Consider the following 25,924-nt stretch of genomic DNA (forward strand, 5'->3'; position numbering starts at 1 on the left):
TCATGTTCATTGTTTAGTATTTACACATATCGATATTTCATAATTCACTACTAACTCCAGTAAGAGAGAAAACATGATAATTCATATTTGCAACTACAAAAATTTTTGCCTCTCTCTACTTCATTAAACTTTATCATGAATGACAAACCTACAAATGAGAAAAAGTTTTGACTCTCTTTTTACTTTCATAGATTTTTTATGTGAACCAAAAACCTACGAAAGAGAAGAAGTTTAGACTCTCTTGCCATTTTCATAAAGTTCTAAGGGGAACTAAAAAAACTACAAAGGAGTGGTGAAACTTTAACACAAACCAAAGATATGTAAGAGATGTAGATGCAGATTTCTATTTTTTTTTTTTTTGAGAAATTTCATTGCCCCACATTCTTCGAGAATTATTTTCATTTTCAAGTTCGAATTTTGTTCATTTAAAGTCTGGGTTCTTCTACTTCATTTTTATACTTATTTTTTATTTTTATATCTCTTATTTTATTTTATTTTTTCGTTACATCATTTCTTAATAAATTTTTATTAAATAATAAACTACACTACCATACCTAAAATATGTAAAGATGCAATGTGGATATGAAGTATGTGTGTATATGCACAAAATATATTATGAAATAGAAAAAACACTAAAATTTATAAACACATTTATGAATAAATAAAATGATATTTTTTAGAATTTTATTGTTTAAGAAGTTTTTTATTCGAGATAAAATAGCATTTATACCATGAACATAAGAAATCATATCCACATTTATCCTACCTCCCTTATTGGATAATTTTATCCATGCTATATTCTCTTTATATCCCACTTTATCATGTTCAAGGCGATAGCCAAACACAGCATAGGATAAATTTTATCATATCCTAATTTTTATCCCGACTACTAAATGCAGCCTAAGGGTTGCTGATAGTCCTGAGGACAAATTATAACATTTTCGTTTAGCTAATTCTATTTTTTGAGTTAAATAATGCAAAGCGGAAGAGAGGAATTTCCATATATTCAGATATAGCAAAATGAATTACATTGAGCCTATTTATAGGCTTTATGAGATCATTATATAGGGCAGTATATATCAATCGAGAAACGCACAATCAAATGGAGATATGTGCGCAATCTTAAGGGATACATAAAATCAATAAAATTATCAAATATCTCTGATATTAGAAATTATCCTAGATAAATCCTAATTATCATCCTAATTATCTTTAACATTGTGCACAAGATCAGATAGAACGAAAGCATTCTGTCCGAAAAGTAAAAAGAAGCTCCTAAAAGCACCATTATCACACACAATAAATTCGACCCCAGCGAAAAATGACTATTTTCTCATCATACGCATAAATTTTTAAATTCTTTTATGTATTTCACCTCATTTTTTTTTTATAGAGAATTTGAACCCATTAGAACTATGACAGTTACGCCAAAGTACTATGATGCATAAGACTATTTCGATCATCGGCGCCGGCAATGGCACATAAGAAAACGAGACTCCAGCTGACAAACCTAGAGCTCAAATTTCAACGGCTTTTGTTGCGATTTCTTGGACTTTCTCGTCAAATTTAAGCATGGGACTCTAAGAATGGGACGAGTTCAATTAGCAAATTGTAACGACCCAACTGAACATTACGCGTGGTTTTTTAATGGAGGGCAATCTAAAAGTTATTCTATTGATCAAATTGGGCAACTGGATTAGCACCAGCTCAAACTTTATCATATCTAAACCGCTCTCAACCAACTATGCTTCCATAAGCTTGCAGAAGCTTTTAAACAAACATTCGTAAAAGAAAGTACGTAAATTTAATGTTACTCTTGATTTTTTTTCATTTTAACATGAGACCCTGACATGGAGCTCTATTCTTATTTGTCACATTCGAACATCGGCCAAATAGAGATAGCTGCACTACGTTACAGGCTCAGATGGTCATAATATGCAAGCAACCCCTTCGCTCCCAAAAGCAACCGCAAAAAGAAAAACGTCTTTGAAACACACTCGGGAAACCTCTCTGCTCTTAAGCAGAAACAGCACCAGAGGATGAAAAGAGCTTTCATTCTTTCACGGGTTGGTGATACTCTCGTTGAGCCTCGCGGCCACGGCCACCGACGCGGCCACCCCACCCGGGTGGGCGGCCGTCTTGCCACCCGTCCTCACCTCCGCGTTCACCACCTGCTCTGCGTCCTCCCGGCTCGCCAACTTGTCCGCCGGCAGCTTCAACGTGGCACCCTGCGGAAAAACGGCACCAGTCTCATCTAGTGCACTCAAGTGATGTCCGCTCAGATTGAGCTCGAGGAACTGTCATTTAAGGTTTTCCGTCATCTTATATCCGAAGAATTATTACCGTGAGAAGGTCGGAGATCTTGATCTTGGCATCTTCCCTGCGCGTTCCCTCGTTGTAAGCTGCTGCGGTCTCTGCAGAAGTCCCCAACCCTCCCGGGATGGCCACGGTGGTCCCCGTCGCGCGCAGCTCAGCCACGAGAATGGCGGCCGCATCACTCCGGTCGACAGGCTTGTCCCCGGCCGATTGAGCGGCCGCTTCTAGCGCTTTGCTGATGGTTATCGCGCTCTTCTGAGTCCCCTGTGCCCCCGCCGCCGCTGTCGCGCCCTCGACTGACTGGCCAACAACCTAATGAGTTTGAGCGAATCAAGTTTTCAGGAATATCCGCACAGAGGATGACCTGGATTTTACTTATTTGTTTCCCTGTGAGAACAAAAAGAAAAGGTGAACCTGTCCAGCTACTCTTTCACTGACGATACGGCCGACCGTCGCCCCCTCTTTTGCAGCGACGTCCGTGACGTCCTCGTGGCCGACAAGCCCAGCCCTCTCGTTCCATGCTGCAGCGGCCCGCATGGCGTCCACAGGACCGCCCCTCTGCGGCTCCCCGAGCACCGTGGCCTCTGCGGACTGCATCATCGCCGCGTCCTGAGGCGCGATGGGCTTCGAGGCGAGGTCGCCGGAGACAGAGAAGACGTTGCCGTACTTGATCGGCTCGACCCCGGGTTGCTGCTCCCGCCGGTGCTCATCTCGTGGCCTCTTTGGCTGTTCTTGGCTCATCTTCAGTGAAAGTAGTGATATCGCTCGGTTGTGGGTTGGAATAAATTTCTCCTCTCTTGCTTTCAGAATCGAGCTCAAGGAGCGGTTTCGGCTCCGGTAGATATAAGTACGAGAGAGGGTGTGACGTGGTGGCACGACAACACACGTGGCGTGGCGGGCTCTGCCGGTCAACGCGATGGACGCCGAGACACGTGGCGGAAGACCTTACGAAAAGGTGCGGGAAATTCTAGCGCCACAAGCAGCTAGCTGGAATTTTTCGGCGGACTCGTGTCTCGTCTTTGTGTTAAATGACCCAAGACAGAGACTTAGAGCTTCGTTCAAGTGCCAATGTGCCATGGCGCATCCGAGTCATGCAAGCTCCACATTCCCGCCGTTCCATAGCCGTTCCGGAAGGCAGGAATATGCGGGCTTTTTTTTCCAAAATAGGATAAAAAAAAATATCAAAATAGGTTAAATTTTGTTTTTTTCCATTTTAGGTGTGACTGCCGAGCCAAACTTTTTTTTTTCATTTTTTAAAATTTCCTAATTTTTTTTACATTTTTATAACATTTATTTTATTTATAATTTTTTTCTTTTGAAGCTTATTTTTATAATATAATTATCAATAATTAATTAATATATATAATTAATAAATAATTTTGTATTTATGTAATTAATTAAAAATATTCATAAAATAAAAGTGGTAAGATATATAAAAAACGTGGGATTTTCGTAATAGAGAATAATCGTTAACCGCAATTACATCTACTAATGATATCGTCTTCCTACAAGACCTCTTATTCGTAATTAGGTTATCTTCGTCATTCGGCGAGTCTAATATTGTATAAACGAGGATAAGAATCTGAATGAGTAAGATGTGTAGATGACGAAAGCATATCTTGTGATGTAGATGCATCATCAAAGTGAAAAAATATGCCACGCTCGGACGGTACATATCCTATTGTAGGAAGGCATGGAAAGAAGGAGGAAAATCGAATCCGTATGCAGCCAGAGAAGTAGGTGGGGTCTACGGCTGTTGAAAAGTCAATCCCCCGTGAAATGGGCAGACAAACTAGGTGAACCCTGGAGCAAAATATGCCTGGCCAAATCCCGTAGTAAATCCCGGCGTAAAATATGTCGTATGATATTCCAAGGGATAAGGGACAACATCATCAATTGAATGAGTTCGAGTGGTCCTTCAAGTTGGCTGAACAATCTCAAGTGGGTCATCCTCGTGCTGCCCAACGGATGCTACTGTAATTGGTGGTTGGGGTGGCGGCGTCAATGTTAGTCATCTTTCCTTATTCTGGGCGTATAGCATTGCTCTAGCTATCCTCTCCGTAATCGCCCGGGACTGAGGAGATAGAGTGGCTGAATCTATCATATGTAAGATTTGTTCGATGTCATCATCCCGCTAATGATATCAAAATTAACAAAAGTTATCAAATGCAAATAATTTATATTACCAAAAAAAATTAATGAATGAAATTGAAAGTGTTTGCACGAACCGTCGAACCCATTGCGGCTCCCGTAAGAGAAATCCACCTTCACGTATGTCTAGTACCACTTCATATATCCTGAATGATAGTGAAGTGGTTTCGTTGCAAGATCATTATGGACAATATAATCGACACGGCTGTCTCAAATATCGATCCACCATTTGTACTTATCTATCTAATCTCTCCTAACCGGCCTTAAGTCAATATCATGCAATGCTCTATAATTGCGAGGAGGAATAGGTATTGGCTGCTGTATACCAAACCGCCGAAAGTACTCGGTCTATGAGATAATTTGTCAAAAGGGAAAAATCATCATTTTTTTGAAAGTTGTCGGCCAAAATACACAAAATAGTCTATGGCCAGTTGATTGTGACCATTTCCTATTTTTTTGGATTTATAAAGATTTTTTCAGAATTTTTTCAATTTTTTTGGGAGACAATTTGTCAGAAGGGAAAAATAGTCATTTTTTTTTTTGAAAAATCGGAGGCCAAATATCCAAATTGGGATTTGGCCGGTTTGGGAATTTTTTTGGAAATTTCTTAGAATTTTTTCTATTTTTTTGTGAGACAATTTGCCAAAAGGGCAAAATCATCATTTTTTTGAAAAATCGGGGGCCAAATACCCACAATAATCCATAGCCAGTTGATTGTGGCCATTTCTTTTTTTTTTTATTTTATTTTTAAAGAATTTTTCTTAATTTTTTGAAATTTTCTATGATTTTTCCACATTTTTAATCAATTTTATATTTTCTGATTTTTTCCTAATTTTGAAATTATTAAAAAAATATTTTCATGGTCGGGTCAAACCCGGCCCGCACTTGTCGAGCCATCTGATGACCTTTTTTTTTATTTTCCGAAGAATTCATTTTAAACTCTTAAAATTATTTTTAATATTTTGAAAAGCGTCGAATCGTGACAAGTAAACATAAATATTTTTAAAGAATGCCTAAATTGGTAATTATTTTAAAGAATACATAAACATAAATACTTTTAATATTTTGAAAATCCCCGGATCGCGATACCTAATTATTTTTCTAGTTCCGAAAACAGTAAATATTTTTAAAGAATGCCTAAATTCGTAAACATTATAACTATTATCAAATCATTAACAAATAATTAAAACATATTATTAGCAACCTATAAGTAACATACATATTCATGTATAAATAATAACCAAATAAATAAATATATGCTTATGAAACTGCAAAAAATAACTACAACGAAATTTACCTCGAACTACCGAGGGAGAGCACGCACCAAATGAGGAGCTCAAACTGCCAAGAGAAAGCATTGAATAAGGAGGCCGGCTTTGTTTTTATCTCAAATTTTGCAAAATAAAAAAAATTCACAAATTAATTTAAATATTATGAAAATCTTAACAATAAAATAAAAACATAGTACTAACAACATATAATAACATCAATTTACATAAAAATGTAATACTTAATTGAAAAATTATTTAATACCAATAAAGGCGCTAGAGGTTAGGGGATTTCCTTCGATGAGCAAATGAGGTCGACGACAGAAAGTATTGAGCAAGGAAAAATTGACGACAACAACGAAAGGGCTCTTCTTTTGAGGTGAGGGAGAGCCTTTGGCAAGGAGCTTTTGAGGTGAGGAAGAGTATGACGCAAGAGAGAGGATTTCTACAGCGTGATGGAAAGGATTTCTACAGCATGAGGAAGAGTGAGGGAGGCAAAGCCCTTGGCTTTGCTTAAAAAACAGAGCCGAAGGCTCTACAGCGCCCTTGTTGACCTATGTAGCGCCTGTGAATTTTCGGGGGGCCCCCCATCGCTCGATAGTCAGGCTGCCAAGCGAGGCCCACCAGCGCAGCAGTAAGACTACCGAACCACACCTAAAATGGTAAATTTTTTAACCTATTTCGATAAATTTTTTTAATCCTATTTTGGAAAAAAGCTCGGAATATGCCACGAAACCTAGCATAGGAATTTCATCAAACACTCTTGGAGCATTCATCATTAACCATCGTTCCCTCGACCGTAATCGCCAAAGAATCTCATTGCGAGCAGAAAAGCTAACTGATGATGCATACAGAGGCTAAACCAAGAACTCAGAAATAGGAAGAACCAAGAGAGGAACTAGCACGCTCAAATGGGGACAGATCCAGTGTTACCTGGGAGTCGTCCTAGACTCTATGAAGCCCCGACACTCTCTAGGAACCGCTGTGTCATGTCCGACACTCTAACACTCTCCTAATACTCTTTGACACTCTCTGACATGCGAATGACACATGGTTAACACGTGAATCCAGCATTCCTACACGCCAATTCGCCACACATGGGGTCAATTTTAAATATTTTCAATAAATTAAAAGTCAAAATGTAAATTTATCAAACATATATATACTTAAGCTATATATCCAGTCACTCCAAAATTAATATATTCAGCAAGCCAAAAAAAAAAACCCAATCATGAATCTCTAATTAAACAAGAAGAAGAAACTCATCGTTGATATATATATATATATATATATATGAGAGATAAATTTATCATGTATATATAAAGATATACATTTAATAGACAACGCGTCTTAACTTGTCGGAGTTCTCTATTTTTTTGATAAATGATGTGTCATGTGTTAATGACGATGCAAAATATGTCTAGACTCGGAGCCATTGGTGGCAAAAAATAGGAAATGGAAGCAAAATAAAAAAAGCAGACAGGAAGCATCGATGGTGGGGGTGTTGAAAATTTGTTTGTAAAAAAAAAAAATTGTCTTGTCCCACGTAGAAAAAAATAAGTACGTGGGTTAATACACAAGGGGAAGGATTCTAACCTCACAACTAAAGACCATGGGTCAAGTGGATTAGATCCTACAATACTCGCGTGCATGTGCGTGAATTTGGCACACTTAATATTTACCATCGAGGATCAAAATTGACACAAATCAACCTTGTACACAAGTTGTAAAAATTGAAGTACGAAAATAATTGTTATTTTTTATACGAATTTATAGTTTGTCTTTTGCAACGGGATACAATCAATATGCAACCTTTCAAAGGAAAGTTGTATATGTTCAAAAAGGAAAAACCATCAAATAAGTTCCAAACCTATTATAATTGTGCCAATTCAATCGTAAACTCTCTTTGAGTACATTGGTTTGACAACTTGTTTTTAGTATTAACCATAACGAAAACAAATATCAGCACACATTCAATTCAAAAATAACATAATTCAAAAGTTACCATGCGTTCAAATTGAAATAGTTATTTTTTTCAAAAGAAGATTTACTAATCTTCAATCCTAAGGACATTTTTTGACATTTTCCTTTGAGGCTAGTGTTGTCCGTGCAAAAGATCGAATACATCGAAAACGCCTTAGAAAGGCGCTATCCTTACGCAAGACATCTGATGCCTTGGAAAAATAATTTTCTTTTTCATCATATACATATCAACTCTTAATTTTGTGTACTTCACCTCATTATTTGATGGAATTTTGAGGAAAATTGCTAACCCGATAGTCCGAGAAATCGATCACACGATTTCCCAATCAATGAGTACTTTATGCAAAACACGCAGTGATGTTATGTGCATCTACGATTGAGATTGTACAATCTCTGACAGTACTATCAGGAAAGCATTTCCTAATTTTGAACCCATCATGTAATCAGTTTGACGTTTTCTTCTTCAATTTGGAAAAAGCTCAAAGTAAGACGAGCATTTCCAAATATGTCAAACTTTTTTGCAGTTTTAATTGATTTGCTCGAAAAATGGACAAAATAGAAGAATCACAAAGGAAGCTGCTAACCTAGCGGTTTGAAAGTACTATTAGTTATTTCTGATTACACAATCTTTCCAGTCACGTGCTTTATGCAAAACACGCGGTGATTATGTGTGGATCCACGGTTGAAATTATACTGTCAGAGACATTATTGTTGGGAAAGCATTTCCCAATCACAAATTAGTAGAGAATTGAATTAAAAAATATCCATAAAACAAAGGGAAAAGGTCTCAATATTTACTTCTAATTCTTATTCTACAAGAGAACTCAAGATGGCGGGCACCACTCATCTCATCTTTGGAGTCTTGGTATTTCTATCTTATTTATTAGTTCTTATAGAACATTTTTTCAAATAACTTCTCATATATTTTCGCGGTACAACTGCAAACCAATCACATACGACTTCAAGAATGAATCATCAAATAAGGATCACCCACTCAAATAGCAAAACTATGACTCTTTCAAACCAAAACTAATGATCAATCACCGTATCTGTCTTTAGTAATAAGCACATGCCAAGATCTCTATCTATTTCTACTACTGATAAGCACCTAAATTCAACATTCCCAACACGAGCACCGTGTAATGCGGTGAGAGCGAAACCTAAAAATTCTTCCGATCTCCTTCGAAACTGAAGTACATTAACAAAATAAGATCAAAAGCGAAAACCAGCGCAAAAAACTCAAATAGACTAGACTTGGAATAAAAATCTCCCCGAAACAGAGAACCTTTATGTCTAGATTAAATCTTAGATCCGAAAGAAAAAGAACTTCGTAAACGGAAGGAAAGCAAGAAAAAGAAACCGTCTCTCGTTAACTGACCCTGTTCTTATAGAATTCACGTGGAAAAATTCCAACATGTGGACACGATCTCCCCATCATTTGCCCAAAAAGAGAGTGTCCATCAGTTCATCGACCGAAGAGAGAAGCAGCACTATGGACATTGCCCATTACACGGGCAACCACCAAGAGGAAAAGCAAGGACAGAGAGAAAACCTCTCTTTAACACACACTTAGGAAACTTCTTGCTCTAAACACTTGCAAAGGACGAAGCTTTCACTTCATTCTTCACGGATTGGTGATGCTCTCGTTGAGTCTCACAGCCGCGGCCACCGACGCCACCACCCCGCCAGGGTGGGCTGACGTCCTGCCCCCTGTCCTCAGCTCTGCGTTCGCCACTCTCTCCGTGTCCTCCCGGTTCGCGGCTCTGTCTGCGGGCAGCTTCACGGCGGCGCCCTGTTAATAAAAACTCTTTTGTTTAAGCTCAATTCCTATCGGCCTTAACCACCAACACACCCATAAAAAGTAATTAATACCACTTATACACTATATACTCTTTTGCAGAACACCTAGCAAGGTTTGTCATATTCAAGTTATATACGTCATCTCATCTTCAAAGAACTACCGTGAGGACGTCGGAGAGCCTGATCTTGGCATCGTCCCTGAGCGTTTCCTCATTGTAAGCCGCGGCCGTCTGAGCAGAAGCCGCCAACCCTCCAGGTACGGCCACGGAGCTCCCTGTCACACATTGCTCCGCCACGAATATGGCGGCCGCGTCGCCTCGATCCACAGGCTTGCCCCCGGCCGATTGGCCAGCCGCTTCCAGCGCTTCGCCGATGGTTATCGCACTCTGCCGGACCGCCTGCACCTGCGCATCTGCCGCATGAGCGCCCTCGATGTACTGGCCGACAACCTAACGAATTTCGAACGGAGACGTTTTTGATACGATCCGAACAGATGATGACCAGGAATGTATCTCTGTGTTTTTAGCTGAAGCGGAAAAAAAAGATGAACCTGTCTAGCCACTTTTTCAGTGATGATACGCCCGCCAGGGACTTCAGCCTCGGTGACTGTGACCCCTTCTTCTGCGACAACGTCCGTGCGATCCTCGCGGCCAACAAGCCCAACCCTCTCATTCCATTCTGCGGCGGCACACATAGCATCCTCAGGGCCACCCCTCGGAGGCTGTCCGAGCACTGCAGCCTCGGCAGTGTGCATCGTTGCCGCGTCCTGCGGTGCAATGGGCTTCAAGGCAAGGTCGCTGGCGACAGAGAAAACGTCGCCGTACTTGATTGGCTCGACCCCAGGTTGCCGCTGCCGCTGCTCCTCTCGTGGCCTCCTTGGCTGTTCTTGGCTCATCTTCAATGGAAGTCGCAAATAATACCTGGTTGGCGTCTGAATAACTTCTCTCTTGCTTTCAGAATCGGGCCCAAGTGACTTCGGCTGCGGCAGATAACAGATATAAGTAGGACGGAGGGTGTGACAAGGCGGTCCGATAGGACACGTGGCTAGTTCTGCGGGTCGGGGTTTGGGAAGAAGCTAGTCAACGCGATTGGACGCCGGGACACGTGGCGGAGCGGTGGCTGACGTGGCGGCGGAGGGAAGGACACACGCGTTTGATAAGCACTTTTTGCATGGGGACTGGTAGACGTGGTATCTCATCGTCATCTTTTTGGCATTTTGGTTCATCTTTACTCAGTCGAATCAATCACTCGGCCAACATTAAAAAAAACAAAACAAAAAACTGCTTCCCTCCCGGCATGTCTTAGCGAGTCAAGAAGCACCAGCTGGCGGGAGTTCCAAGATGAAAACAAACTCAAGACAACCGTAAATTTAATATAATTATTGCGTGTTTTGCATGAAGCATTGATGATAATGATCTAGAAACATGGGTTGTCATAATCGTCGAGAAGAGGAGTTGCAAGCCGTGGAAGAAATTGTCGACGTGGGGTGAAAGTGCATCGAGTAGCGGTTCTTTTTGCAACCATTTGTAAATACACATTGCTGAATTTTAAGGGCAACCTAGAATGTTATTTGCTTTCTCCGTGATTGCTGCTAACCGTCACTAGTAGCTAGTAATATTAAGATTGTCGTTCGAGTAAAGGATCGTCAAGTCAATCAATCAATGAACACTAATTGTTCAATTTCACTTTCTTATTATCTGTACATTCCAATAGTCTTTTCTTGGGAAAATTGTTCAAAAAAGTCCTAAACCTATTGTACTTTTACAAATTCAGTACTAAACAGTCTTAATTTTGCTAATTGAGTCAATCCGATCAATTTTGGCTTGAAATTGTTGATGTGGACGTCGGCTATTTTACGTGACACGACTATTCTTGATGTTGATAATTTTTCAATTTTTAAGTATTTTTACAAATTATTTATTATTTATTGTATTTTTTCCTTTTTTTTATTTATTGTGGCCAGAAAGGCCCGGCAAGCCCTCGTCGGTTGTAGGCAAGGCCATCCTTGCCTAGATTTGGGCAAGGCAGCCTAAACACCCTTGTAGGCCACAGTAAAAAAAAGGAAAAGAAAAAAAAAGAAAAAGAAAATAACAAAGTACAAAATTAATTTTTAAAAAAAATATATAATATTATTGAAAATTATCCACATAAATGCCGATTAAGCCATGTAAGACAAACATCGTCCAACTCAATGATTTATAGTTAAAATTGGTCGGATGAACTTAAATGGCAAAACGTGAAAGTGTAAAAGTGCAATAGATTTAGAACTTTTTGGACAATTTTCACCCTTTCTTTTACATGGTTGGCTCCAATGGCCTTCAGTTGCCGTAAATCCTCAATTTGCATCCCTGTTCAAGAATCAACAAAGTATCTTTCGCATTCTTTGTCGATTTCCATATCACATTTCGAATTGTGCTTTGTCGGTAACGTTTTGACGAAACAGAAGCGTTGTCATTCATGGTGATATGAAGTCATATACACCTAAGATAAACGAAGGACATGAGTTAGTGCAGAATCTCTTCTCAACGTTTTAATCCTTAGTTAATTATTGATTATTTGAGTTTCTAACGTCTTAATTTGGTGAGTTGAGTCCTCAACCTTTGAAAACGTAGAGGTACGATCGAATTTTGTAAGGCTAAGATCACTTTGGTGGACCTCAAGAGCAAAGCAAGTTACGAGTTACTAATGAAGCCTAAGTTAATTACGGCGCGTGCTCGGCACGGGTCAAGACGTGAATCTAATTTACTTTCCCAATTAGACAATTAATTTCATTTAACAAAAATCAAAGGAGATCATAAACTCCCAACGTATTCGACGGTCTAGGCTCTAGCCATGGAAACGCTGCTCCATCCCGCCACGTCCTTCCCTCCTCCCTCCTCCTCCGCCGCCGCCGGAACCGCCACAACCACCACGCTTCACACCGCCCTATCCACTGCCACCACCCCGACCCATGTCAGACAAGCCCATGCCCAAATCCTCCGCCGCACCAACCTCAACCACCCCTCCGCCGTGCCCCTCCTTGCCCAACTCCTCCTTTCCTCCCCGAGCCTCGGTTACGCCCTCTCCGTCTTCCGCCACGTCCCCGACTCGTCGAAAACGAGAGTCCTGAACAAGTTCCTGCGGGAGCTGTCCCGCGGCGACCGGCCCGGGGATGCCCTCATTGTGTTTGATGAAATGTGGAGGGAGGGCGTTGTTTTGGATAGGTTCAGCTTCCCTCCCCTGCTCAAGGCGGGCTCCAAAGTGGTGGGGTTAGTTGAAGGGTCGGAGATTCATGGGTTGGTTGTCAAGTTGGGGTACGGTGGTGATCCTTTTGTGCAGACTGCTTTGGTCCGTACGTATGCTTCGGGTGGGCAGATTATGGATGCGCACCTGCTGTTCAATAAAATGTGGCAGCGAGATGTGGTTTCTTGGAGCATTATGATTGATGGGTATGGTGATTTCCTTGTTGTTTCACGTACAGATACACCCGATACTGTGTCCTTTTGAGTTTATAGCCTGTACTAGTTGTAGGTGATTGTCGCGGATAGTGGAAACTTTTTGCAACGCATATCTTTAACAGTTGAGAAGCCAAAATGCAGTAGTGTCTTAAATGTATAATGCTATAGATTGCACTTTCCCTGCCACCTTATTCATGCGAATTATGTTTTCACATGGCAGGTTCTGTCAGAATGGCCTCTTTGATGAAGCTATGTCTCTGTTTGAAGAAATGCGGAGGTCTAATGTGGAACCAGACAAGATGATTCTTTCTAGCATACTTTCAGCTTGTGCTCGGGCCAGTAACCTAACCTATGGAAAGAAGATCCATGAGTACATCTCCGAGAATAATATCATACTGGATCCCCATATACAGAGTGCCCTCATCAGCATGTATGCAAGTTCTGGTTGCATGGATTTGGCTCAAGAATTTTTCGACGAAATGTCTCCTAAAAATTTAGTTGTTTCAACTGCCATGATATCGTGGTATTCCAAAGTTGGACAAGTTGAGAATGCACGGCTAATTTTTGACCAGCTGGATGAAAAAGACTTGGTCTGTTGGAGTGCAATGATCTCTGGCTATGCTGAGAGTGATCAACCTCAGGAAGCTCTCACTTTGTTTAAGGAGATTCAATCATGGGGGATAAAACCTGATCAAATCACCATCCTGAGTGTTTTATCTGCATGTGCTCATCTTGGTGCTTTAGATCAAGCCAGATGGATGCATAAGTATGTCGATGAGAATGGTTTTGGAGAAGCTCTGCCTATCAAGAACGCCCTTATTGATATGTATGCGAAATGTGGTAGCTTGGAGAGAGCGCGGAAAGTTTTTGAGAAAATTTCGAGCAAAAACGTGATCTCTTGGACCACTATGATCAATTCTTTTGCCATGCACGGGGATGCCAACAATGCACTAAGTTTCTTTTATCAAATGAAACAAGAAAATGTCGCACCTAACGAGATAACATTTATTGGCGTGCTTTATGCTTGCAGCCATGCTGGGTTGGTGGGGAAGGGCCGGGAAATCTTCTCATCCATGGTTAGTCAACACAATCTCAAACCAAAATATGAGCACTATGGTTGTATGGTAGACCTCTTTGGGCGTGCTGGTCTATTGAGAGAAGCTTTGGAGGTTATAGAGACGATGCCTCTGGCTCCTAATGTTGTCATATGGGGTTCATTGATGGCCGCTTGTCGGGTTCACGGTGAGGACGAACTAGGAGAATTTGCTGCCAAGCAGCTCCTCAAGCTGGAACCAGATCATGATGGAGCTCACGTGGTCTTATCAAATATCTATGCAAAACATAGAAAATGGCAAGATGTCGGTGAGTTGAGGCAATTAATGAGACAGAGGGGCGTATTCAAGGAGAGGGGGTGGAGTAGGATTGAATTAAACAACAAGGTACACCAGTTTGCTATGGCTGACCGAGATCACAATCGAGCAGATCAAATCTATGTGAAATTAGAAGAGGTGGTTAGAGAGTTGAAGCTTGTCGGCTATGCTCCTAGTGCCCAATGTGTTTTGGTTGATGTAGAGGATGAAGATAAGAGAGAAGTGGTACTTTGGCATAGTGAGAAGTTGGCAGTTTGCTACGGCTTGTTGACCCAAAGAACAGGATCGTGCATCCGCATAGTAAAGAACCTCAGGATATGCGAGGACTGTCATACTTTCATGAAGCTTATCTCAAAGGAATACAGAAGAGAAATCATTGTCAGAGACAGGACTAGGTTTCACCATTGCAAAGATGGCGTTTGCTCTTGTAGAGACTATTGGTGATTGTATTCTGCTACCTTCTCCTTCCAGTATTGATCGTAACTGTAAATTCCACTGTAGTTGTTCTCTGTAAAGAAAACATTCATGCAGAATGCTTACTCTGTAATTCCAAGACCCTGATGTGCAAAAAAAGTTTGCGTATGCCTTGTCCCTGCACACTAGGCTTCTGTTTCATTCTTCATCTTTGGTAGGAGCTCCACTTGCTTAACCACTTACTGGATATCATTAGGTATCTTTCAAGCTGAAATGTCGGCAATTGCATGGTCAGCGAACTTTGATTTCTGTGGATGTTTATTAATGTAGAAGTTGTGCATCTTGGACATTTCTGAAACTTACAGCCGACTACATCAGCTATAATTCTGTCTGGCAATCAGAACTTACCTCTACAAAGCTAATAAAATTTTGCCACTACCGCGTTGAATAATTACAGTTGTTATCTAAAACTTGTTCAAACTAATGCTGTTCAAAGTATGGCCGAGAAAAGCAAAAGAATAGTCAAAATCAAGAGCTATTAATTTCACAATGTGATTGCTGCCCAGAAAAACCAAAAGAGTTTCTCATAAGGGATGAGAATCAAGAACCGAAGCATTCTGCAGCACACAAGCTCCTCAAGTTGGGACTTTGCTGATATATTTTGCTCTGATCTGCACGGGATGGTCCTCGAAAGCAGGAAAATACCAAAACCGTCGATGCATTTGTCCGATTACTATTGTCACCTGGTACTTCAAGAACTCCAGCGCCTTCATAAGAAATCCCGAGTCATCCAATATCGAGCTCCTTTTGTACTCCAGTATCAAAGTACCAGGATCAAGCTGCACAACAGATGAACTCCATTTTCCGTGCACCCAAGAACTAGTTACCTTTCGGATGACATAGCCCAGGTTTCCATTGCTCCACTATTAAACAGAAGATTAAAAAATATAACCATGAGCGAATGGTATGACACAAAGGAAAATGAAGCCGAAATTTGAAATCTTTCGCAAGTTTTCAGCTCATCAATCCTTTGAAAGTTTGCACTTCAGATAGTTGCTACATCAAAAAGAAAGTTAAAGTGCAAGTGCTTCTAGCAATTACATGAAAGGTCACACAGATTTTAGACCCCAGTTAGTTACATAAGGCTAAAACCTTTTACTTGGTAAACTTGAAAGATACAATCTTATTGTGGTAACAAAACAACAATCACTCGACAGATTTTTTTTTTTTTGGTAAGGTATCACTCGACAGATTTGGTTGCTACTATAGCCATTTCGGATTGTTATCAACTGTTATTTTATATGTCAATGGACAGAAAGAAATCAATGCTGAAATTTACCTCTGTGACTCTGCCTTTGATGATGGTGAATGATCTCGAAGAAGCGCCGGTTTTGAGAAGCCCTGCGGTCTGCAAAGGCCATCCCCATATGCTGACCTCTTCTGTCATGGATTTATACAGTGTGCACCTAGAATTCAATAGCTGACCATCCTACAAGACGAGAGAACCTCAGTGGTATCACTTGAGAAATTCAATAACAAAGAAATTGACTTGTAAAAGAGAAAAAATCAAACTTTATTCAAAACCTGACTGATCTTCCACTCGGAATTCCGGTCACTGCAATTTGAAACCCTGCCTTCAACAAAATCCCGTATTTCTGCCTGCAAAAACCTGATCTTCCTAATCAAATCACTTACTCTCTGAGATTCCTCGCCAATCTGCCTCACTGCGTCAATCGATAGCTCAGGCCTTACGGCAGCTGAGACCAACCACTGAAGCCCCAAATCTGCCATGATTATCAACGCGAAACACAAAGCCCACCCCAGAAACCTCCTCACTCGCCGCGGCCCCGACCCCGACCCCGACCCCGACCCCGACCCCGACCCCGACCCCGACCCCGACCTTGTCTTCTTCTTCCCCATCGCCTTCCCCTCACGCAATGCAGCCGATTTCAAGCTCCGCGGACCGTCCACTGTCTTCGAGACGCTCGACCCAGGGGTGGACAGAACAGATGGGTCGAAGGACAATGGGGCGCGAAGTGGCCCCGTTGGCTGTGTCAAAGGGGAGAGCTTAGTGAAGGAGCTTTTCTGGATGCTAGCGGGCATGAGGTCGAGGGTCGCGCTGATGCTGGCCAAGCAGATCTGGCAGTCGCAGTTGGCATCCTTACGGCATCCGGGGAAGTAGCAGCTGTCTCTGGACTCGGCTCGGTCGTCCCGGATCGGAGTGGTGGACACGTTGGCGGTGGTGGTCACTGATTTTGCAGCAACGGAGGAGGAGGAGGAGGAGGAGGAGGATGATGATGAGTCGGAGAGAAGTTCTTTCATGGCTGCGTTGGATCAATGTGTTTGATTCTCTCTGGCCGTCTCTTTCTTATTCTCTCTGCCCGTCTCTCTCTCTCTGGGTGTGTTATGAGGGTTTCGGGGGTTTGAGATCTTCTTATCGTTTTGAAATTTGAATTCTAACGGTCGTCTGCGAGCAAACCCTACGCTACTTTTTTTTTTTTGGTCCAATAACCCTACGCTACTGATCGGCCAAGAATGGTCGGTTTGCCGAGTCCGTGCGGGTCGGGTCCGGGGAAAATACCGGACTGACCCGAGTTCCACCTCACAACTTTGGTTTAAGAACTCTGATTAAAATCCTTTTTGTTTTAAGTAAATATTTCCCCACTTTCGATAAATAAAAAAAATAAATATTTCCCAACTCAAAAAAAGAAAAGTTTAGAGCAATATAAGGCACGGATTTTCAATTAGTTATTAAAATATTTGACAAGAGCGCGAGAACCAAGAACCTAAAACCTGTTACAAAAATAAAATTATCCTAGAATTCAATAAATTAATATACTTGATGATTTTTTTATTAGTTTCGTCCAACTTGAGCAATGAAAAATGATATCATGTTATTTGTAGCATATTTGGAGGACATATATTGTAAAACTAAAAAAAAATCATACCACATTCTTTTTTAATTAAAAAATTACAAAAAAAAAACTTAAACTAATTTTACTAATATTACCAATAATACAAAATTTAATTGAGGGATTTAATTAAAAAAACACCAATCCAACTAAAAATGAATGAAGCACAAGTAAAATTTCCAATATATTGAAAAAAATAATCATATGTACAAATGCCTTAATAACGAATACTCACAAACTGCGTTGACACCTAAATTTTGATTTCCTTTAAATCATTTATTTAAGCATAAAATGAAATACCAAAAATTAATTCCTCATGTATTGCATTTTTATTTTTCTATCGATCATTCTTGCATGCAGACTAGAATCGAAGCAATTGAGCTTAATTTGAATAGATAGTTGAACCAAACTTAGTCTAAAACTTTCGACTAAGGCAATGGAGGGTGGTGTGCCAAATTCTATATCAAATTCTATATGGGGTTTGGACTCATTTTAAAATTCAATTCGGGCCATTTTTATTCATTTAATTATGTGCGGCATTTAATTAATTATCCATTAGTTAATTAAAGCCCGATTAGGCCCGGAATTGCACCGATAAGCCCATAAGATAAGACTTAGGATTTTCGGCCACGCCCATTTAGATAGATACCCATTTGGCCGAAATTCTTAGGTGTTCTAGGAGATTAGGGCTCTTCAAAATTTGGTTTAATTCAGAATATTTAAATTAATAGTCCTACCTTAGCTAGGGATTAGAGTTTTAGAGGATTGGGACTCTAAAGATCTAATGGCTCATATTCAATCCTACTCCTACTAGCATTAGAACTCTTAGCTCTATGTATACACACTTATACCTAGGGCATTCAAAAAGGAGGCCACGCACATTGAATATATGGCCATATAGAGAGAGAGCGCAGGGGAAAAAAGAGGGCTGGCTGGGTGTTAATCGATTCGTCGTCTAGAGGCGGTTCTGAGGAGAAGGAGTACATAGCCTCCGTCCGTCGACTACGATTCTCCGAAGCCGCTCAATGGCAACAAGAGGACGTAGAGCCTCACGTCAATTTCCTGGCGCCTCAATTCCTGAGCTTCAACTCTTGCAGCAATCTCAACCACCTCTGCAACTTCAATTTGTCCTTTTTTCCAATTGTTCATGAATTTAGCGGCACCTAGCTAAATTCCTTGCTGATCTTTTCGGATTTTCGGTGGCCAAAACCGAAGGTCCCATAGAGGACCATGCGAAGTCCACCCACAGTAGATCATCGTCAAGATCAAGAAAGAGGCCAAAGACAAAAAGACAAATAAGTTACCATGCCATCCGGGCGGATCTTTGCTCGAGCAGATCCTCATGCGGGCACACATCAATCATAGCACCGTCGCCCAAAGTTGCTCACTTTTTGCCTTCCCGAGCTGCGGATCAATCTTGTTTTAGCGCTCAATCAGCTTAGATTTTGAGGTTATTCAGCCTTATCTTTTCATCGGGGAAAAATACATTTTTAGTGTCAAAAGTTGTATAGGAATATCACTTTGATATCAAAAGTTGTGTACGGAGATCACTTTGACTCTACGTCAGAGACAAAAAAAATTACTTTGATGCCTCTGACGAAATTTTCCGGCCAAAATTACCATGTGTCAATAACAATTAATTTTTTAATATAAAATGACAATTAAAAATAATAATAAGTCCACGTGGACTTCTAAAACTTTAGAATAAATTAAAATAAATCAAATTCAAATTTAAAAATTATCTAAAAATAAATTCGTTTAAAATACAAATTGTATATAAAATAAAATTAAAAATGATTTTAAAATTTAACAAAAAACCTTAGAAAAAAAAAAAGACAAACCTTATCGGGAGGCGAGGGCTTGCACCCTTACCATCGCTGGGCTCGGCGACCACCGTTGGCCGTGCCCCATCGTCGCCGGCCATTGCCAGCAACGGTGGGCCGCTCTATAACTTTTTTTTTAGTGTTTTTAATTTATTTTGTTAATTTTTAACTGAATTTTTCTGTTTATTTTAAATAAAATTTGAATTTTTGATATTTTTTCCAAATTTTAGATTTTTATTTATTTTTGTAAACTAATTGAGTTTGTATTTTTATTTTTATAATATTTTTTAAAATTTTGTACCTTTTTTAATTGCTAACTTCGTCGGAGCCACGTCGGCACGAAATATTAGTAACATAATGCCACATCAGATTTTCGGAGGATCAAATCGAACTTGGCACTAAAATGATCTTTTTTTCATAAACTTGACAAATCCAAATGAAATTTTTGGCACTAAAGTGTATCCGCACACAACTTTTGGTACTAAAAGTGTAATTTTCTCCTTTTCATTGTTATTTGGTGCTTAATATAGCTGCTATTTGGCCTTAGAATTTCTGCAATCTGGAGCTTAATTGATGACGAATTTGGGTCATATGGTCCATTTTGTTTTCTAAATCATTCAATTCACATCATTCAATCAAAAGGGATTTTTCATGAAAATTGATATTGAAATGGCATTAATTTTTTCTAAATTAATGTAACCAAGTCCTCACGGACTCATTTTCTCTAATATGTAGAAATAAGATATTTCTCCCGATATCTTATTAAGGTTTCTAATCGACTTACCGTAAATGATTAGTGTCGGATTCAATTATAAAATAAACTTAAGTTGCGATTTGGTATGGGTTTGGGAGAGTTCGAGTTAGGTTAGTTAAATAATTAACCTGATAATTTAGTAACCTAAGGTTCCCGAACTTTAGGTCGTGACAATTACACCTAAGAGAATCTCTAATAGAGTTGATGTGTTCAGCTCTGTGTCCGTTACCATTACCATGATTTGGATGATACGATAGTCATTGTCCTCTTGTTTACGTTGAGCATGTTCGGCTCGAGTCAAATTTTGCAAAAACCAATCACGCCTTACCACATTCATTTCTAAATTTTTCATAGACAAACTTGACCTGTTGTTTCCCTATATTTGTTGTCTAGTATTGAATGCGGATTTCGATGGTGCCGTGGATGCCGATGGGGTTCACATGCTACAAACCACGGCGGAAAGGATCCGAAAACTAGCAGCTCTCCTATTCCGCTGTGTCAGAATGTCGACGTCATCTTCGCTGGCCCTTTTAATGTATTTAGGGTAATTTGTTGCCAATTACGTCTCCGACGAGTTGGTAGATGAAAATGAAGAGCCAGCGAAAGGTTGTCGAGTATTCTTCCTCTTACCAACCGGAGACCATAAAATTATCGAGGCACCATTCAATAAGGGCGCCATCTTTGTCCATAGGGTGCAATTCATCGTGTCGAATCAACCGGAGGATGCATTGCTTTCATAGACCATATTGTTTCGTTAAAGAAGCGATCGCCCATCTCGTTCACCAATTCAACCAAAATCATGAATACGGACGGAACGACCGATTTCATGATAGATAGCTGTTGGTGCTCGAAGCAGCCGTCGCATCGCCGAAAACCTCCGGTAGCTACCCAAAGATTTTAACAACCCTCGTAAAGTGTCCATGGAGCGTGCTACATACCCATCTCCCTCCTTGTATGTCTTTTTCAACATCTTACATGTTAAATTCTACCTTGTTCTTACTTTCAGAAGAAATTTCACAGCTTTTGTCCTATGTAGTGTACATGACCTCCAACTCTTGAACTCGATGCCTGACTGGGTCGATTTAATGTATTGAACCAAGCTTTTTAGTTTGTGAGTTAGCCCGGACAAATAGATGCATAATATATATATATATATATATATATATATATATATATCCATTATCTGTGAATGAGGTAGTTATTTTTTCCCCTATACTATATATAAAACACTTTTGATATGTGTCGTTTCCCACTTGCATATGTTCGGACAATATAGAAAGTAGAGAGTTGATTATGTAACAATCTTTAAGTGATTGTAATAGTCTATTTTGCGCTATTAAAAAAATAAATAATAAACAATTAAAAAATCTTATGACGTCTATTTCCTTCAAGAATTTACGGCTCACAAAATATTGTTACTATCATAGTCACATAAGGTCCGTAATGATATCAAAGCCCTAGAAAGTAATAGAGTACTGATAAAAATATGTTTGAATTTCATTAGATACTCAATTCTAGAAACAAAATTACATATCAACTGTAAGTTAATGCAGAAAACATGGGCATTGAAAAAGCACTGGCGACACGATTACCCGACTGTTAAAGATGGATCGAGTCATTCGGGACTCTCATCGTAACTTTAATTTCATGACACGGAAAAGCTTCTGTAGTCACATATTCGAAGGATCGTCGTGAGCGGTTGGTCACCCGACCCTTGTCCGCCCTCGTGGCCACTCGGAGACCAAATAAATAAATAAATAAAATAAAGACTCGGGGAGACGTGCCCCCCCAAGGAAATGAATTTCGCTAGGGCAATTGCGTTACAGTCTCAAACTCAAAATCGGAATCCAATTCGAGATGCCGCAGCCTTAAATGGACGGCGCAAAGCCCGGACACAGAAGTGGCCAATGGCCATGTAATTGAAATAATGTACGTTGCTGTCTCTCTGCCCTGCCTTGTCTGAATTGACCGACCCCTCATGAATGAGAAGATCTCAAAACTGTATCGCATGGGGAACAACATCCCTATAATTTTGCCTGCTGACGTACGTCTGTACACATAAATAGCGAGGAATCCATTGTATTAACAACTGAAAATCCATTGTATTAAACAACTGAAAGTTACAATCCGCCGCCCCTTGATTATCTTTCGAGATTGACCGCCCCGAAGGGTTTGGTGAGCCGGTGCGATGTTCGTCAACGGATCTAGAGATGATTAGATGTGAAGTTAGGGTTCATTTATCGACATATCGGGGCTAAACTTTCGAGGGTTTGAGTTTGCATTGGCTAGTTGCGTGTCAAGCTTTATGTGCTATTAGCACGGGCAAGTATTATGTTGTATCTTGTTCGATGCATGCACGGTAGTTTACCTTGAAGGGGTAAAACTATCATGATTCTATAATCGCATTTATATGGAGGGTAGAATGGAACAAATGAAAAAGGTTAAAATTAATATGTAAACTACGGTTCTAACTTTAAAAGTAGCCTATAATTTCTAAGAAATTGATTATATAATAGTTTTGAGTGATTGTAAAACTAATACATCTATTTTGGGCCATAAAAAATAAATAATACTTAATTAAATTATTGTGGAGTCTATTCTTTTAAGAACTCGTTGCTCACAATCTATCCTTATTGTTACATTTACCCAAATATTATTATGCTAGCAAAGTCCTTTTTCCTATTAGTATAGTTTACCGTTGTGTAAGTATATGAATACAACAATCATCATATACCCCAAAACCTAATAGATTAATCACTCTTTACATAATTGAAAATTGTGAATATGTAGACTATTCATTTTTTTATATATGGATTCCAACTAAAACAAGATACCATGTTCTACAGAATCTTCATGTGTCCGCTTGTCATGGCGAGAATTAAGAACTTATCATCTCAAATTGATTTAATAAACTCATATCATTATTCAATAAAATGATATTGTTATTTATTGGGTTTCGTACTCTTAGGGGTTGAGTGACCTTTAAGATTTTTCTCGGGAGAGTCGTTGCACCATGACTAAATTGTAAATTTTTTTTTTATCTGTCCTATCTCTAACTCTCATCGTTTTCTGACTTTTACTCGACCTTTTTGCAGAGTACGGGAATTGAACCTCTCGCCTATGATATTAGCGTCTCCGGCCTCGATCCCTTTACAAGCATAGCCGCATGCCTATTGGTTGAGTGAATTGTAATTGGCCCAATTTTATATTTCACATTCTTTGACTTTGGTTGAATTAATTATCATTTTCCGGTCCAAATTATTGAGTTTTGGACTTCCAATAATGGATTTAGCATGTGGGAGCATATGGTGGTGGTCTAAATCAACAGGTGAGAACCCATGATTGAAACCAGGACCCCCAATGGTTAAAACTCGTGCTAAGTCGTGGAAAAGACAACACGAATAATTGCAACATACAACATGATAACCTAGGCATGGTGGAAAAAAAAATTCAACATTTCTTAGCTTTAATAATTGAAGCCCATGTCATGATGTTGAATTAGTCCTCTCTTTAGTGAAACGACCTTTGACTTGTGATGTTGTGAGATCCTAGATTTACCCTAGATATTCTTGATATTAAAAAAAAATTGAAAATAGTGAATATACATGTAATTCCTATATTTCTTGCCGGCCCACCCACAAAAAAAAACACACACACACACACACAAATATATATAGATATATATATTCTATATTCTTACCAAGTCATATGTATAATGTAAAGAAAAATAATTGTCAAGAAAAAGAGGGGAAAGAGAATGATTTCCTGGTTTACCACTTCCATTATGCATGATCAGGGCCAATGATTGTATTTTTGTTCTTTCCTCTCTAGCAAGACTAATTGTATGATGCAGGCTAAAAGTCAATGGACAATCTGAAGAAAATATTGACCTAGAAAATTTGGAAAAAAAAAATAGAAAAAGAAAAAGGGTATTTGGAAATTATTTGGGGAAAATAGAAAATAAAAGGAGAGACAAAAATAGGAGCAAATCACATCCCATGAACACTTGGGTAAAGAAAGAAGCAGCCAAAATTCCCAGGGCTCAGAAGAAGCCTCCACTGAATTCAACATCCCCTGTACAAGACAAAAGATGAAAACTTTTCTCCTCCTTTTTTTTTTTTTTTTTTTGAGGTTCCTTTTTGGTTGGATTTTCAAGAAAGCCAAACCAAAGAACAGGAATAGAGCTAGACTTTCCTCTGCTTCCCCCATTCAGTACAGTGAGTACGGCGATTCATCACCAACTTGTGAAGTGCTGGTTGATCTCGAGTACTTCTTAGAAGATGAAGAAGAAGAAGAGGAAGATGATGATGAAGAAGATGAAGAAGACGACAGATCGCCGGACCTCCTCCTCAGCATCTGCCTCATCCCATCGGCGACCCTGAACGCGGGGCTCGACTTGTACTTTCTGCAGAAGGACATGTGGGCTCTCACGGCTTCGTCAACCCCGCATGGCGTCTTGTTGCTGCTGTTGGCTCTGCTCACTTCGTCCCTCACGGCCTCCGAGCACAACCCGCAGAGCCATTTGCCTTCGAACTTGGACTTCACTTGGGATATGTAGTCTTGGGTGCATTCCTCCTTCAGCCCGCAGCACTCGCACTTCACCATCTCGATCTCCATGCTCTGTTCTTGTCCTTCTCTGTCTCTCTCTTCTTTTTCACCTTTTGGGTCTTCTTTTTTTTGGAGGGGTTGTGTCTGGGAGGGCTGAGAACTCGTTTCCCAAGGAGTCTCTGAAGACTTCAGGAGCTGAAAACTGATCAATTTGGGAGACCCTGCCGTAAATTGAGGATGCCTTTTTATAGTTGGGCTTGACTCATGCAAGAGAGAGAGAGAGAGAGGGAGAGAGAGAGAGAGGCAGGGAGAGAGAAAAATCAATGCTTTCTTTACAATTTCCTTTTGAGTTGGTGCCTCAACACATGAGATAGTTTTTGGTGCCCTGACTGCGAAGTGGTGAGAAGTTCTGAATCTCTTGAAGAGGAGGGGAACATTATATTTATGGCATATGTGCACGGATAAATTGAAGAGGTTGCACTAGGGTAGGTAAGGTAAAGTGGAAAAATGAGTCCATGCACTTATAATAGCAATTCAATCATGTAAAATAGAGATGGCGTAAAATAGGTAAGGTATGGTTCCTATACTCGAAATTTAGAGTAGCCCTTCTATCTTTTCTTTAAAATGGTCTATATACTTTTGAAGAAAAGTTCACATTAGCATATTCTTTGATTTTGATTGGTGTGAAGGTTAAGTTAGAACGTCGGAAAGCACGCGCCACATTTGAACTTGCTCAGATTTCTCATGTGACGCCAAATGAGCACCACATCATCAGTATGAAAAATTATCATCAATCAAAAAAAGAAAGGGGTCATATCAATCACCGTAGAGGCTGGTGCCTCCACGAGGTGGTGGCAATAGCTATCGCCAGAAGGGTGCGAGCCTCGCGGCGGTGGCCACCCTAGGATGGGCAAATATTTGAGAGAGAGAGTCCTTGTCAACAAATTTGACGAGATTAAGTCTGTATTAGCAAAATCAGTCATCAACTTCAGCTGAGGACGAACATCTAACCATTTTGTAATAACAAAGCTGTGGCGATTTTGCAGTTCTGCTTAAGAATATTGGGACTAGCGACTTCATTATCCCACAGAGAATACAAAGGCTTGAGTTTCCGCTATTCCATCATTTTATATGGATGACCTTTTATT

At 39.9% G+C, this 25,924-nt stretch overlaps 5 protein-coding genes across 5 annotated transcripts; 1 reads left to right on the forward strand and 4 right to left on the reverse strand.

The window, feature by feature from the left end:
- Nucleotides 1-2,011: 2,011 nt before the first annotated feature.
- LOC115744858 (late embryogenesis abundant protein D-34-like) lies at nucleotides 2,012-3,127 on the reverse strand. The gene is made up of 3 exons (XM_030680247.2): nucleotides 2,731-3,127; nucleotides 2,344-2,628; nucleotides 2,012-2,228 (listed from the first exon to the last, which is right to left on the reverse strand). Exons 1-3 carry the CDS (start codon nucleotides 3,055-3,057, stop codon nucleotides 2,061-2,063), a joined length of 780 nt encoding a protein of 259 aa, XP_030536107.1. The 5' UTR covers nucleotides 3,058-3,127; the 3' UTR covers nucleotides 2,012-2,060.
- A 6,171-nt stretch (nucleotides 3,128-9,298) lies between these two features.
- Nucleotides 9,299-10,485, reverse strand: LOC115744859 (late embryogenesis abundant protein D-34-like). The gene is made up of 3 exons (XM_030680248.2): nucleotides 10,069-10,485; nucleotides 9,680-9,967; nucleotides 9,299-9,510 (listed from the first exon to the last, which is right to left on the reverse strand). Exons 1-3 carry the CDS (start codon nucleotides 10,411-10,413, stop codon nucleotides 9,343-9,345), a joined length of 801 nt encoding a protein of 266 aa, XP_030536108.1. The 5' UTR covers nucleotides 10,414-10,485; the 3' UTR covers nucleotides 9,299-9,342.
- A 1,865-nt stretch (nucleotides 10,486-12,350) lies between these two features.
- LOC115744860 (pentatricopeptide repeat-containing protein At4g14820) lies at nucleotides 12,351-14,984 on the forward strand. Its single transcript, XM_030680249.2, has 2 exons — nucleotides 12,351-12,946; nucleotides 13,176-14,984. The coding sequence occupies exons 1-2, from the start codon at nucleotides 12,351-12,353 to the stop codon at nucleotides 14,767-14,769; spliced, it is 2,190 nt and encodes a 729-aa protein (XP_030536109.1). The 3' UTR covers nucleotides 14,770-14,984.
- Nucleotides 14,985-15,184: 200 nt separating this feature from the next.
- LOC115744861 lies at nucleotides 15,185-17,193 on the reverse strand. The gene is made up of 4 exons (XM_048280929.1): nucleotides 16,626-17,193; nucleotides 16,324-16,583; nucleotides 16,079-16,228; nucleotides 15,185-15,662 (listed from the first exon to the last, which is right to left on the reverse strand). The coding sequence occupies exons 1-4, from the start codon at nucleotides 17,059-17,061 to the stop codon at nucleotides 15,375-15,377; spliced, it is 1,134 nt and encodes a 377-aa protein (XP_048136886.1). The 5' UTR covers nucleotides 17,062-17,193; the 3' UTR covers nucleotides 15,185-15,374.
- Nucleotides 17,194-24,207: 7,014 nt separating this feature from the next.
- On the reverse strand, nucleotides 24,208-25,315 carry LOC115744876 (ADP-ribosylation factor-like protein 6-interacting protein 4). Its single transcript, XM_030680270.2, has one exon. It carries the CDS (start codon nucleotides 24,843-24,845, stop codon nucleotides 24,438-24,440), a length of 408 nt encoding a protein of 135 aa, XP_030536130.1. The 5' UTR covers nucleotides 24,846-25,315; the 3' UTR covers nucleotides 24,208-24,437.
- Nucleotides 25,316-25,924: the final 609 nt, after the last annotated feature.

Source organism: Rhodamnia argentea, chromosome 6 (assembly GCF_020921035.1).
Source record: "Rhodamnia argentea isolate NSW1041297 chromosome 6, ASM2092103v1, whole genome shotgun sequence".
Lineage (NCBI taxonomy): Eukaryota > Viridiplantae > Streptophyta > Magnoliopsida > Myrtales > Myrtaceae > Rhodamnia > Rhodamnia argentea.